This window comes from Diadema antillarum, unplaced genomic scaffold (genome assembly GCF_040938485.1).
Source record: "Diadema antillarum isolate AM-2024a unplaced genomic scaffold, OU_Dant_1.0 seq00000266_RagTag, whole genome shotgun sequence".
In the NCBI taxonomy this organism is placed as follows: Eukaryota; Metazoa; Echinodermata; class Echinoidea; order Diadematoida; family Diadematidae; genus Diadema; species Diadema antillarum.
In genome coordinates, this window is record NW_027271303.1 from 2,193,280 (window position 1) to 2,208,015 (window position 14,736).

At 40.3% G+C, this 14,736-nt stretch overlaps 1 protein-coding gene across 1 annotated transcript; it reads right to left on the reverse strand.

The window, feature by feature from the left end:
• Positions 1-1,146: 1,146 nt before the first annotated feature.
• On the reverse strand, positions 1,147-7,686 carry LOC139729884 (uncharacterized). The gene is made up of 7 exons (XM_071640808.1): positions 7,584-7,686; positions 6,751-6,943; positions 5,950-6,071; positions 4,631-4,723; positions 3,370-3,574; positions 2,265-2,377; positions 1,147-1,340 (listed from the first exon to the last, which is right to left on the reverse strand). The coding sequence occupies exons 1-7, from the start codon at positions 7,684-7,686 to the stop codon at positions 1,147-1,149; spliced, it is 1,023 nt and encodes a 340-aa protein (XP_071496909.1).
• Positions 7,687-14,736: the final 7,050 nt, after the last annotated feature.

A 14,736-nucleotide genomic window follows, 5' to 3' on the forward strand; every position in this document is an offset into this window, starting at 1 on the left:
TAAAAAAAAATGATGGTAAAAAAAATAAATAAGTAGAGACAAGATTACAACTGGTAGACAAATCGCCCGTAATCGATGTAAATGAACACCGATTATTCAGTGCTTGGAGCAACAGCCATGCCAGGGCAGCCATCATAATCATCATGGACATAATAATGTACTCGGGTGGGATTCGGCGAGCCCGCGACCTCCTCATTGCGAGAAAGGCGCCATATCCACTAGAACTCCGAACTGGTTATCGGTCCGAAGCTCGGTTAATCTAGCGGATATGACGCCAGCGTGGGCAATCTATCATGGGGTCTCGGGTTTGAATCCCAACCAACTATGTATGCCCATGATTTTCATCATAGGCTATTTAAACACTTGGTTGGTAATTGGTGTTTATTTACGTTGATGAAAAGAAGTTTGTTATTAAGTTGCAATCAGAACAACTCGATGCATGAGTCTTTAATTGATAAGAGAAAAATACTACGATCACAAAATTGACAAGAGTACGGTTTATTTTCAGTTGTCATTAAAACGATACAGCTGCAACAACATTGCTCTTTTTCGTCGTATGTAAGGAAGGCTATTGTACAAAAGTAGGAGCTGCTTTACTATGACTGATATTTCTACAATTATACGTGATATTTTTTAACTTATGTAACGTCATTCTTTAACAAAATGAAAAAAATAATCTATTTCAGTTTTTATGATTTCTTACAAGCGTGTAGTAGTATCGACCTAAAGATCGGTCTATAGGCCTAATCGTCTGAGATATGTTTCGCATCAGTGCAACTACGTCTGGCTTCACGGAACCCCTCTCCTTTGAGGAAATTCATGACATGAATGGTGCAGTCTAAAAGATACAGCTCATGGTGATAATCATGACATCTGCTGTCTAACAAGCGGTATAGGACTTTAAAAACAAATGGCACATCTTTGTTTGGCATAGAAACGTGCTGAACGAGGATGATGACACGAAATTCTTTCCTTGCTACTGTGTCTGTTTCAGGACAAGTAACGGACTTGCATTACACTCCATGAGAATTATGTATGATAATAAAAACAGTACTTTGGGAAATGACGCCTCCGAAAACTCCGCGCTTTCTCCGTCCTAGGTTACATAATGCGTGTTGTTGCCTTGGTATTTCAGACTTGTGTTTTTCAGCAGGCCAGCTGTTTTGCGACAGTGAGTAACCCAGCGACGATAATCAGTACGATTTGGCGCGTTACCAGGGAGACGCTGTGGGCGGAGCTTGTCGTCAAGGGACTGGCCGTCGTGTCTCCGCCGCTCTCCAACGGTGTGAAACGAAACTCGAAGTGGTCACCATCCGTTACGAAAAATGACTGTCGTAAGTCTGGAAATAATCATGTTTTACAATGCCAGACAAAGAATAAAATTTACCTCATTCCGGGAGTCGGCATTAGGACTTATTAGAACTATGAATGCACAAATCAATGACAAAATGTTCAATGAATTCTCCTCGTGTTTAAATCATAATGAGAGAGAATCGATAAGATTAAAGTTTCTGCGTTTCCTCTGCCCTGTGTCACGCTAAAACAATAACGGTGAAATTATCTTTAGAACAATGAAGCCGTCAGCGTTGCATCTTGACAGAGACTTTCGATACTTACAATTCATACAAACCATTGACAAACTTTCGTGACGGTTTTTTCCAGGTATGTTTCTGCTCCACTATACCTGCCATGATATCATGGCGGGTACAATATATGTACACGCATAATGTTTGCATCTCTCTTGATTGCGTTTCTTCATAGAATACAATTTAGTTTTTAATAAAGACAATTTGACTAGTAGAACTGATTTCAAGCCGTTGTCAAGGTTCAACGTTTGTTAGTCTGAAAATGTAATAAGGTTTGTTATTCCAAAGATATAGTCCGAAAGTGTAGTAAGATTCGTTAATCCGAAAGTGGGGTAGTGCTTATGTACTGTATAAACGAACCTTCAGAATTACGAATATTGTTTCGTTTTCGGATTAACGAACCTTCGGAATAACGAACCTTATACTTTCGGAATTACGAACCTTCGGAAGAACGAACTCCTACCGTATCTTGATATTTTCTTTTTTGGCAAGAAAAATGCAAAATAGTAATATTTTCCAACAAGACACGCGCCTTCAGAATACTGATTTGTTGTTTACAAGGTTAGCATCCTTGCGGTATATCAACCTGTAGTTTACCCAAACGCCATGTCGAGCCGACGAAACATTTCTTTTAATTCATAGCTGTTTTTCAAATGGCCTGATATTTTTTTATTTTACCTGAAGGCATTATGTTTCCGGTTCTTGCGTCAAAAATTCGCCATTCAAAGCCACCCTGGTTTTCTAGTTCATTCAAAGAGTCGAGTTCATGCGTATCTTGGTTTATCTCGGCTCTAAGAGAGAAAAAAACAGCATAAAAAGGTATAGTATAGAAGCATCGCAATAGTAGTTGAAATTTCGACATAACATCATGTTCCATCACCTATATGCCCGATTTCATTGAGGCCATAGCAATATGTAAATATCTACCGTCATATAACGTGCAAGAGAGTGTGTTGCAATTCTACGTATGCTTAATTCTTGGGGTGGAATCTGAAGTACAAGGGTTAAACAAACTACGAGTGCACTCAAAGGATCTTATCACGTATGGAGCAGATGTAAAAAACGATGAAATTAAGAATTATTATTTCGAGTGTGATTAAAATCAAGTGTGACAACGAAAAGACACTGATTTGAGTATAACTTGTAATTGTAGCTTGACGACTACCTTAAAGGAAACCGACTTCTCGGCGATTTGCCGTGTTTTGTTTTGTTTTGTTTTATTCCGATGATGACAATGATGACGATGATTATGAAGAAAACAGTATAACTGATGACATGGTTATAGCTCTTAATTCCGAAGGTTTGTTAATCTGAAAACGAAACAAGGTTTGTAATTCCGAATGTTCATTAGTACGCAACTCCTTTTTTTTTTCATTCTCGGAATGACAAACCCCATTTCATTTTCGGATTAACGAACCCTCGGAATAATGAACCTTCGGAATAACGCCACAAAATTAATGCTCGGATTAATGAACCCTGTTTCATTTTCTGATTAATGAACATCTGGGTATATAAGGAAATTGTATGTTTCGAAATAACGAAACTTTCGTTTCGGAACAATGAACCTTACATATACATTTGCGGATTACCTAGAATGATAGGAGATTGTGCAGATAACTCCATGGAACTTGGTGTCAGTAACGTCACATCACTGCTATTTCGACCTCATGATTATGTCGACATAGTTATGCACTTACTCAAAGACTAAAACGAGTTGATCGTTGGCTAAAGAAATGATGCTTTCAACCTGATGATTATGTCGACATATAGTTATACCACTTACTCAAAGACTAAAACGAGTTGATCGTTGGCCAAAGAGATGAGGCTTTCGAAGCCGTACGGGACGGGCGTGAGTAGAGACAGCTTGCACACGGGCTCGAACCCGTCAATGAATTGACCCGTGTCCTGGGCAGACACCGAGATATAGACGACGACGTCGGTCAAATTAAAGGCTGGCTGGATATCGTCGATGGCGGCGTGACAGTCACCTGGTTACGTGATTAACCAGACCAGAGGACAGTAATATATTTCGCAACAAGAATGGTTTTAATGAAAGAAAGATATTATTCAGAGGGGGGGGGGGGGGGGGGGGGGTGAAGGCTCTGGGCCCCGTTGCTAGAAACTTTGCGTTTAAACGCAACTTGCAACTGATTGTCACTGGCCAATCAAAATCATTGTTGCATGCATGTCTTCTTGATAGGGCAGACCCTGAGCCAATCAGAATGGTTGTTTCAAAATTAGCAATTATTTGCTATTGATTGCAACTTTGAGTGGGTGAGTGGGGTTAGAATCTCATAATGGCATACTACTCAGGGCTTGGTATCGCGGACAACTATTCTCGTGCACACCAAATTGGGGTAAATTTATGTGTGCAAACAAATTATTCGAGATGTTACCATGGGTTTAGAACAACAAAAAATGAAAGCAAAAACGTGACTACTGAACAGATGCACAAGTCCGAGGATAGACTGAAATGAAATATAGGGCCTACGTATATAATGCAAGGTGATTCATGTTGATTCTACGAAAGGCAGCTACGAAGGAAGGTTTGACATGACTTTGTATAGATGATGGTATAGCCTACGTGTGTGTGTGCATGGCGTGGTGTGTTGTTGTTGTTTTTTGTGACTAAACACACTTTTTCCTAGTGAGTGTTTCTGTTTTTAACTTTACTTTTTAGAGAGACTGCAAACCACCACCAAAATGATAATAATAATAATAATCACATATCAAACTATTAGAGGAACTATAACTTCTGGCTTGTAACCTTTTCTCACCATACCGTGAGTCGACTATTCCAAATGCAACAATATTTACTTGCCGTTCATAATTGATGCCAAACTTCACTGCTGATATTGATGATTATACTTAGACGCATTAAGGATATGGGGCTCACAGTTCAATTCTACATTCGATAGCTTTTTTAATCATGTTTATTACTCATCCTTCCGGGTTTATTTCTAAACACGGTTAGTCGTACATTTCTGTTAGTATCATCAGGTTTTGTGTACTCAACTATATAAGTCTGTCATTTGAGAACTCACCAGTAAAATTGGACGGATCAAACTCCCCATCTTGATATTCCGTGTACCGCCATAGGTACAAGTCTTCATCAGCAATCAGCAGATGATCCACTCCTGTATGATATGTATAGAAGGAAGTATACACCATGTAAAAATGTGTTCAACTTGAGCAGTGCCGTGGTGACGCATAGAACCTGAATCAATTATTGTCACTTTGCCTTCGAATCCATGCCGGCGTTTCTATTAAAAACACATCGTGTAGGAGATCCACGTTGAAACCACGTGACGAATGTGTAGAGAGCATGAATAACTATTGTGATCAAAAGATAAGGTAAGGAATGCAATGATTACCAAAGACATATCCGCGAAGGAGAAGAATTGGAAATGTAAGGTGCTACCAGCAAACGCAGTAGGCCTAAATATGACATGAAATACATGTATGTTTCTATGGTTCCTTCCAAAAAGACATAATGTTAGGTGCATATAATTGTTTGATGCTGAATAATCTTGTAAAGAGCATTTATGATCTGAAGAAAATAATAGCTAGAACATATCAAAGCCCCGCGCTCCTCTGCTTCTTTTTCACGAGAAAGAGAGATTATTAGATAAACCCAGACATAAGTGGTAAGGGGGTATCTCACTAAGCGACCTGTGTTTGCGACTGTGGCGGATTTTAGGGAATTCGAGGTTTCATAAACGGTTTATACTCAAATTAGTAAACAGTTGCAATTAAACTCCCGAACACTTTTCATTGTCGCAGTTTTTATATTGTCGCAGAGAAATTTTGAAGATGTTTAAGAATTCTTCGCGACAAGCTGGGACAAGAAAGACCGCAACGATAAAACTATAAGTATCTTTTTTTTTAATTGTAACTGTTTACGAACTTGATTGCAACTGTTTATATGAATTTTAAACGAACCCTGACAAAACTTAAGATTTGCTATGTTCACAAACATTTGCCGCTCAGTGACATATACCCTTGAACAAGGGAGGTGGCCACCTCCCTTCTTGAACAACACGGTGAGGTAAATACAATACACATGCAGGTGTTCAATGAACTGATCATAGATATCACGTTTTGACGCTGTAAACGTCACCATAAGTGGACCGGTGGAATTCGTTTGAACTTCGAACCCATTGACGTCTAAACAATGAGATATTTATCCAAAGAGATTAAGACGCTACCATCTGATTTATACATGTGGCGATTTCCTTAGAGTTCTTATTGTTTAAATGGTTAAATGTATTTCATCGTGCATATTTATTATCTTTGAAAAAATACCGGGATGGGAAGGCCGGGAAGAGAATTCGCAAAATATTACTGTCATTAAATGACTTACCAACTTCAGACGTCTCCCACGTGTCGCCGTGGTGGAGCGCCCAGTGGAAAGTGTCATGACCTTCGACCCCATTGATGGCGACGATGTGATGGCCATACAAGTGGTGTGTATTATATTCAAATCTGTATAAGGGGGACAATTGCAACGGCGCGTATATAAGGAAAGTCCTTCTTCATCGACCTACTCGAATCCACGATAATTTCTTTATCTTTTAGTTATCTACCCTTCTAAACTCTAATGGCAGTCTGATGATTCAGTTCACATATCATTAATCCATAATAACAGATAAAGAGTTCATATCTTAGTTTGACAATTCAATGATCCATGTTAGAGTCCAGAATTCTAGACTAGTTATCATTATTCAATGACCCTTTCTTTCTTTAAGTTCTTTTTTCCTTTTTTTTTTTTGAAGTGCGATGAGGCCAGTTGTGACAGACAGACCTTAGTTTGAAGCAGCCGTTCTTATATTTCATGTCCTTTCCATGGGGTCGCTGTGGCATAGTATTAGTATATAAGACTCCCGACTCCCGATCGGAGAACCCGGGTTCGATACCCGCCCGTTGCTCACGTCATTGGACAAGATGGTTTTACCCACCACGTCCTTCTCAACCCGTGTGTATGATTGGGTACTTTGCAAAGCTAGGGTAATAAAAATGGCAGGGCTCTCTTCTAGAGCGGTGGCAACACTGAATAGGCTATACCCTTGATAGAGACGACCTTGTCATTATCTAATTCCTGCTACAGACTGTCACAGAGAATTTTATGCAGCTATAACGGTAACACAGCTAGGGGAAGCCTTACGTGAAGTTCTCGCCGTGCTGCTGGTGAGCGGCGATCATCCCCTGATAGAGCGTGACGTTCACGGGTACCTGGTACCTGAGGCGACATAGCGACGCCTTACCTTCCAACTGGAATTCCACGGAGAAGTAGGACTCCACTAATGTGTCGGCAGTCACAGGTCCATAGTCACTGTAACCGTCCACTAAGGGGCATTCTGTATGAGTAGTGGTTCCAGACAGATATGAAGAACAATCAGTTAATAACCAAACAAAAGAATATCATAAGGTGTGTCTTAGCTACAATTAATGTAAATACGCGGTTTTCATAATACTATCGCATACCTGCCCATGGCATTCCGGGTCAGACTATATAGATGTCCTTTGTCACCCCCCCCCCCCCAAAAAAAAAAAGAAAAGAAAAGAAAAAGAAAAGAAGAGTTCTTGTCTAGACTTATTTTCTTAGAATAACAGAAGAAAACAATCTCAATTCGCGTTTTTCAACTTGTGTCGTCGAGCTAGGAACTAGAGATCTAGAAATACATCGATGCGCGTGGGTGAAAATCCACCTTTGTAGTCCCCTTGCGACTGTAATTGCGATATAGGTAGATGGTATATAACCTGGTATAACACCACCTAACCCCTCGTCTGGCAGCGACGAGAATGGTATAGGCCTAATGAAATGCAGCGACGAGTCTGGCTGCTAGTATAAGGCCTAATTGATATAATATAAACTCAAACGTGGATTACGGGATCGGATTTTATTATATCTGGATGAGTGTGGACGAGACTCGCTATATTGCATACACTCTCGAAGTGGAGGTGATATTATGTAGACAATCAATTAATTGAACTTGCCGGCTTCTGTCCCCCAACACACGTTGATGAGCCAAACGTGGAGCAGACAGGCGACCAAGTGCAGGGACCACGTGCGACGGGAGTCCATGATCCAGGGAGACATCGGTTGAAATGATAAAATAGTATTAAGTCAATTCGCACCGCTGCACCTGTATATCAGCACCACAATGTAATAGTACAATGCGTCGTAGGGTTCAACTACAGTTTGCATGGACCCATGCATTTTTTTTTTTTACTTATCTGTTATGTCTTAGACGTATCCATTGGCCGGGTTCAGTGATAATGTGTACCTGTTAACTTATACAATGGATCATAAAGTATTGCAGAAGAACAACAAAGTTATGCATGCAACGGCTCTGTTGATATTCTAATCTTGACGTAATGTAAATGTTTGCACAGTATTTACCCTCGGACAACCTTCAGACCCCCAGCGATATCAACGGGTATACCATCCATTACTATTCGTGCTGTTGTACAGATATAACCATCTTTGATGGAATATACCCCAACTGTGTAAATCATGGGTCTTGTGTTAAAGAAATGAACACATTTATCATTTTCTAAATTTGAATTTAAAAAATGCCCCCGTACTAGCCAAATGTAGGCCTACTTTAACAACATCCAAATGCGTTAGTTTCATGTTTGTTTGTTTGTGTGCTATTCTTTTCATTTTCTTTTACCATGTGTAATAATGATGGGTGAAGAAGGCACGTTCATCCAGTAAGCATATCTTCGGATCGGAAGAATTGCCAGTCATAATCATATCATGCTTTGAGTGTGTAATTAATACCTAAACAGTATACGATTCTGAGACCGAAGTTCAATTTTTTCTTGTCTATCAACCGTATACGTCATGCTTGTGAACACAACCCCACCTCCCCCCCCCCGCAAAAAAAAGAAAAGAAAAGGAAAATCGTCTGCAAAGTTAATATCATATAATATCATGTCATGCTGCTGTATTTGATATTCAAATGAGAGAGACGCGCTATACTATTCACTCTTAATGTGTATTTGTGTTTTTTTTTTCCTTTGGGGGGGGGGGGGGGGGCAGAGATAGGCACTTATTTACAGGATGTTAGCAAAAAACCCCACAACAACAACAACAACTTTAATTCGATTCTTTGTCAATACATTTAAAAGCAGTTGCTCGCTGAACCCGTAGATCCTAGATTACTTTCCACTACTTAGAACACATTTATGTTTCAGTTGGTGTTGCCGTGAATTCTCGAAAGTTTTGCTTCTTGCATGGAAAGAGAAGAAGAAGAAGATCTTTATGATAGATTAATTGGTTCAGGCACGCAGTCTATACGTTCGAGGCTTGTTGCATTTCTTAACATATCTCTTTCCATAAATATCATTCGCAGTTTGTGGATGACGATCACTGCTTTGTATATCAATACACTCTGTAATTAGTGTTTGGTGATTTGGTTTTTTTTTAGTTTACAATGTATAACTGTTACGTATTTTCATGTAAAATAATGTTTACTATTACTGCATGGCGTCTTTGGAAAGCAGTTTTATAAAATTAAACAAGACAACCCTGCAGTATACAATAAATAAAACAAAATGAATGATAATCAATTAGCTATTATATTGACCAACTTGGCATAATCCTTCTCGGATTTTTGCTGCTGAAGATGTTAATGGCACCTCTTTCTGGTCGATCACTGTTAGTCATTCGTGGATGTTAGTGTTGAGGTCTAGGCCAGCGTATGCAGAAATGTGTTTACAGGGGTGCAAGAATATGTTCAACATTTTTGTGGAACACGCAAGCAAGCTTGGGCAATTTTAGAATTGGAATTCTACGATCTGATGCACACTTGTGGTCATAGGCGCCGGAAGTGGGGGGGCAGGGGGGCGGCCGCCCCCCCCCCCCAATCCAAAAAGTGGGGGGGCAAAACGCATTTTTGCCCCCCCCCCCCCAAAAAGCCCCCCCCCAAAAAAAAAAAAAAATAAACAAATAGAAATAATGATAATAAAAATAAATGAATAAACAAAGAAAATAAAATAAATATGTAGATCTATATGAATAAAAGGGAAAAAATAAAGCTACAAACGGCAGCTTTTGGACTGTAAAATGTCAAAATTTTCAAGCTCGCTCGCTTCGCTCGCTCGCATCCAGCAGTTGAGCCCGGTGCGCCTCCCCCTTAATTTCTAAAGCGAAAAACATAGCTACGACGGCAGTTGTTGGACTCTAGAATGTCAAAATTTTCAAGCTCGCTCGCTTCGCTCGCTCACATTGAATCGTTATGCCATTCTCCTAGTGTTGCTGACAGTAATTGCCAGTAGTTGCGCCCGATGCCCCCACCCCTTAATTTCCAAAGCGAAAGATAAATATAGCTACAAACGGGAGTTTGGGGACTGTAAAATGTCAAAATTTTCAAGCTCGCTCGCTTCGCTCGCTCGCATTGAATCGTTATGCCACTCTCCTAATGTTGCTGCCAGTAATTGCCAGCAGTTGCGTCCGATGCCCCCCCTTAATTTCCAAAGCGAAAGATATAGCTACAAACGGGAGTTTTGGGACTGTAAAATGTCAAAATTCTCAAGCTCGCTCGCTTTGCTCGCTTGCATTGAATCGTTATGCCATTCTCCTAATGTTGCTGCCAGTAATTGCCAGCAGTTGCGCCCGATGCGCCGCCCCATTTATTTCCAAAGTGAAAGATAAAGCTACAAACCCCAGTTTTGGGACTGTAGAATGTCAAAATTTTCAAGCTTGCTCGCTTCGCTCGCTCGCATTGAATCGTTATGCCATTCTCCTAGTGTTGCTGCCAATAATTGCCAGCAGTTGCGCCCGATGCGCCCCCATTTATTTCAAAGCGAAATATGTATATAGCTACAATTAAAACTCCAGTTTTGGAACTGTAGAATATCAAAATTTTCAAGCTCGCTCGCTTCGCTCGCTCGCATTTTATTGTTATGCCATTCACCTTATGTTGCTGACAGTATCTAATTTGTCGATCGTTTCACACCATCATTCCATAATCCATGTAAGGAAAACTTACAATGTTCCTCAATGACTGCGTTGTTGAATGTATCACATTCCGTAATGTATTGTAGTCCCATTATTGCTCACGCACACACGCACAAGCATACAGACCGTCAAAATTGCTTTATGGTTCCCCCCATGTTTCGACCCACCGTACGCCACTTTACATATAATATATATATATATATATATATATATATATATATATATATATATATATATATATATAATAGATGTGTGTGTGTGTGTGTGTGTGTATGTGTATATTGTGTAACATATGCATGGTCTAATCTTGAGCCCCCTCCAATGTTTGCCCCCCCAATCCAAAACTGCTTCCGGCGCGCCTGCTTGTGGTGGAGAATTTTGAGAAATCTTTAATCACAAAGGAAAGACGGTACATTGACGGTATCTACATTGCATGGTGCATGGGGGGGGGGGGCTTTTCCATCTTTAATGATGTATGGTAAGTGCAGCGACAGAGCCGGGTGGTGCAGGAGGCCCCCCCCCCCCCTCCCCCTAAGCAGAACAGTCGGGTCATTGCATCTCACATAATCATTTTATCACAATCTCCTAGTTTTATTTGATCCACATTAATTTGAACTCATATTTTGAAGTCCGTAAAAGCGGTCTTTATCTTGTACCACATTACTTCAGTCGACAAAGTAGAGATAATATCGTTCATGTCTTCAATACTTAATCGAATGGATAACCGGAACGTCTATTCTATGACGAACCAGATATTAAACTACAGTGTGTCCAAAACGCCAGTACAATAGGGGATATACTGGATATAATTTTCTCTCTTACTCCTGATTGCAAGAATTGAAAATCTTTCAGAGAATAAGAAATAATTTCAAAACTCCTCTTATCACTTTTTGTCATACAAACATCCCAAATGTAGAACACCATGCCCTGTATGATTCCCCAAATTGCACACTTAAAGACAACCTGCAATCACACCCCTCACGCTATCCCATCAAGGCTCGATAACTTACGGGCAAATGGGCCTTGCATTTGATTGCTGCTCCAAAAGTCTTTAATGATATTCAATGAACATACTTGACATTCCCAATCCCATCATCTTCAACAAATAAACAAACAAACAAACAAACAAACAAACAAACAAACAAACAAACAAACGAACGAACGAACGAAACCTATTGGAAACACTGATCTCTCTGTACGTGTACATCCAGTTGATATCTGTGGCGTCAACCTACAGTTCGGGTACCAAATGGGGTAATATCACAGAAGTGGGTAATACCAGGGAGGTGGGACACCTCTCTGGTAATACATGTGCTCAGTACTTAGTACGGCTCACACGGGTAAATCATTCCCCATAGAGACGTGTGTTAAAATTCAAATTTCAAAAAATTCTGTAAAATAGCTGGGAGAAATTAGGTGTTTCATCTTCACTAACCTGGATAAGTGAGCTATACCCTGTCATCCATCAAATTTCCAAGGCAGGTTCTTCGGCTCAAACTCTGTCCAAGATTCCGAAAAGCCAGACTACGAGTTCTTTTCACTCAAAATATCACCTATTTTCCGTACACGCACCCAATGAAATATAGTCCCTTCATATTCCATGAGAAAAGCTTTCATCTTCAAACCAAAATGCAGTTTGTAGAGGAATACATACTCAATATCTGCAGCTAATCAGTTTTATGCCAAACTGCATTAATGATTTTTAATCAATTTTCTTCTTCATTTATTTTGGTATCTTTGGTACGAATTTGTGAAGGCGTCTGGGACATTCCATTTCATTTACAGGATGTGAGCCCAGCACTGTATTATGATTGACAGTGTCTATCCACAAGCTGGCGCTGTTCAGTGATTGGTTTTTCAGCACGCTCGCCCTCTCTCCCTCCCTCCCTCCCTCCCTCTCTCTCCCTCTCTCTCTCTCGTTAGGCTTATCTGTCTACATAAACACTTTTATGAAATGTACCATTGTATTTTATCTTTGTTATGTATGTTATTTGTATTGAATAACATTGGAATGTGAAACAGCAGGCTTCAGTCCCTTGGAAAGCGGGCCTTGCGGCTTAAATGGGACTACTGAAAGGAGACATTAAATTTAAAAAAAATAAAAGGGTGTCACAGTCAAAGGCAATTACATGGTATGGGGTTACCACACACGCACACACACACACACACACACACACACACTCACAAGTCGTGAGATATGTCAATTTTACCGTTGGGTATGCATACGTGGATGCTATTAACAGGGGCGGATCCAGGAATTCCTTAGAGGGGGCGCGTTTACAAAATTAAAGGGGGGGGGGGAGCGCACGCACCCCTCCCCCATTTTTTTCTTTTTATTTCTTTTGTTTCAACAAAAAAAATAAAGGGGGGGGGGGGGAGGCGTGCGCCGGTTGCGGTCCTCCCTGGATCCGCCTCTGATTAAAATACCTTGTGTGAAGAATGGTTCGAACTCCGTTGCAACTGGCAAACTGTGAAGAATGATACAGGAAACACTAGTTGCTCTACAGAATAGTCATTCAAATAGTCATGTCGTAAAAAGGATGCACATTCTAATAATTGAAGTGGACCCCATGAGAGGCTTATATCCTGAAAAAAAAAAAACTTACTAGTACTAGGCCCTATATTCAGCGGCGGATCGGGGGGGGGGGGGGGGGGGCGCACCGGGCGCGCCCCTTTAATTTTTGTTAAAATAAACTAGAAATAAAAGGAAAAAAGAAAATTGGCGTGTGCGCCTTCTTTAATTTTGCTCACCAGAAAATTGCGCTGAAGCTCTCTCTCTCTTTCTTTTCTTTTTTTTAAAACCCGGAAGTGGTTTTTTTTTTTTGGGGGGGGGGGGGGGGGCCTCCTCCACGGAATTCCTGGATCTGCCCCTGTTATTTATCATGTATTATAACAAACTAACTTACATTCCACAAAGAAAAAAAATCTGCCGTATAGCACAGACATTATTCTGTTACATGAAATTGAAAGAGGAGGAACATTAAATTAAAGAAAGAAAGTATTTTGATTCAGAATTCTGTAACTGGAGACACCTGCACGGACGTGTAGCACATTTTGTTCTCATCATTTTATTAATCCTATCGAGGTTGTAGGCTACTTGGCGTTCCATAAACAGCCCTCGTGCTGATTTTAGCGTTTATTTTCCTACTCTTACAAATTGGCAATACACGTTGGCAATATGCTGATTTCATTTCGGCCTATCTCTGCAAAACACTTTACGGCTAACTTCAGCTCACCCGGCCATCTGTGTGATCTGCGATGGGACGTTTCTTCCGGGTACGGTGCAACCTCTGCCTGACTAGACTGCATCTGCACTGCTCACTGTGCAGTGGTAAAGTTAGACACCTCATCCCCACGGGCCAGCCCTCCCCTAACTGATCAGCTGGGCACGTACATCAGCAGCGAAGATCAACGAACATACGATCGGTATTGGATTTGACAAGTTTAGAGTTACGACCATAATTAGTGTTGAACTGTTGTTGAAGCAGCCGTGTAAAATGTCTCTTGTCACAGTCCAGCGGTCTCCAAGTACAAGTAATGCAAGCTCGACCATCTCTAACTTGGTAAGTCGGTATGATCTCAACGTTAGAAAGACATGTACCTGGTAATGTGTTAGACTAGTGGAATCTAGATTCTAACGTTAGACACACGTAGACCCTATGTAAAGATGAGTAGGCCTATAGACCTAATGTATATGAACGACTTGAGAGTTAACCTTCAACACGTTAACACAGTGACAATGACTGTGACATTCAATGTGATAAAGACCCTTGTGACCAAGTTGTGTGAACATGGTAAATATTGTTAAATTCAATATTCCAGTCATTGCATTATCAAGGTTATTAACGAAGCTGAAATATGTAAGAATAATTTACTGTTTATGTCAGTGAATGCCATTTGAATGATCATTATGTTATGAGTATTGCTTTGCTTCTAGCATTCTAACTAAGGTCTACATTACATAATCAAGTTTAGACAACTAACGTTACAACCTTGCCAACCACAAGCCAGACGTGCATGGTAGATATCTAGAACATCTAATTTTACTCTGAATTACCAAAAAAATTCATGAAAAGTGGTTAGTAGGCAGCATTCTTATGGAAATTTCTTCTGCATGGATACATGTGACAGATGTGTAGTTCTATCCTATGCCGATAGACATCCAGTTTAGTTACAAACGCT

Bases quoted from the DNA above. Each gene is read 5' to 3' on its own strand.
- LOC139729884 (XM_071640808.1), bottom strand. From the start codon at position 7,686: ATGTCTCCCTGGATCATGGACTCCCGTCGCACGTGGTCCCTGCACTTG. The intron at 3,575-4,630 runs GTGAGTTCTCAA...TCACGTAACCAG, and splicing joins TGATCCGTCCAATTTTACTG to GTGACTGTCACGCCGCCATC. The intron at 1,341-2,264 runs GTAAAATAAAAA...GATTATTTCCAG, and splicing joins CGGAAACATAATGCCTTCAG to ACTTACGACAGTCATTTTTC.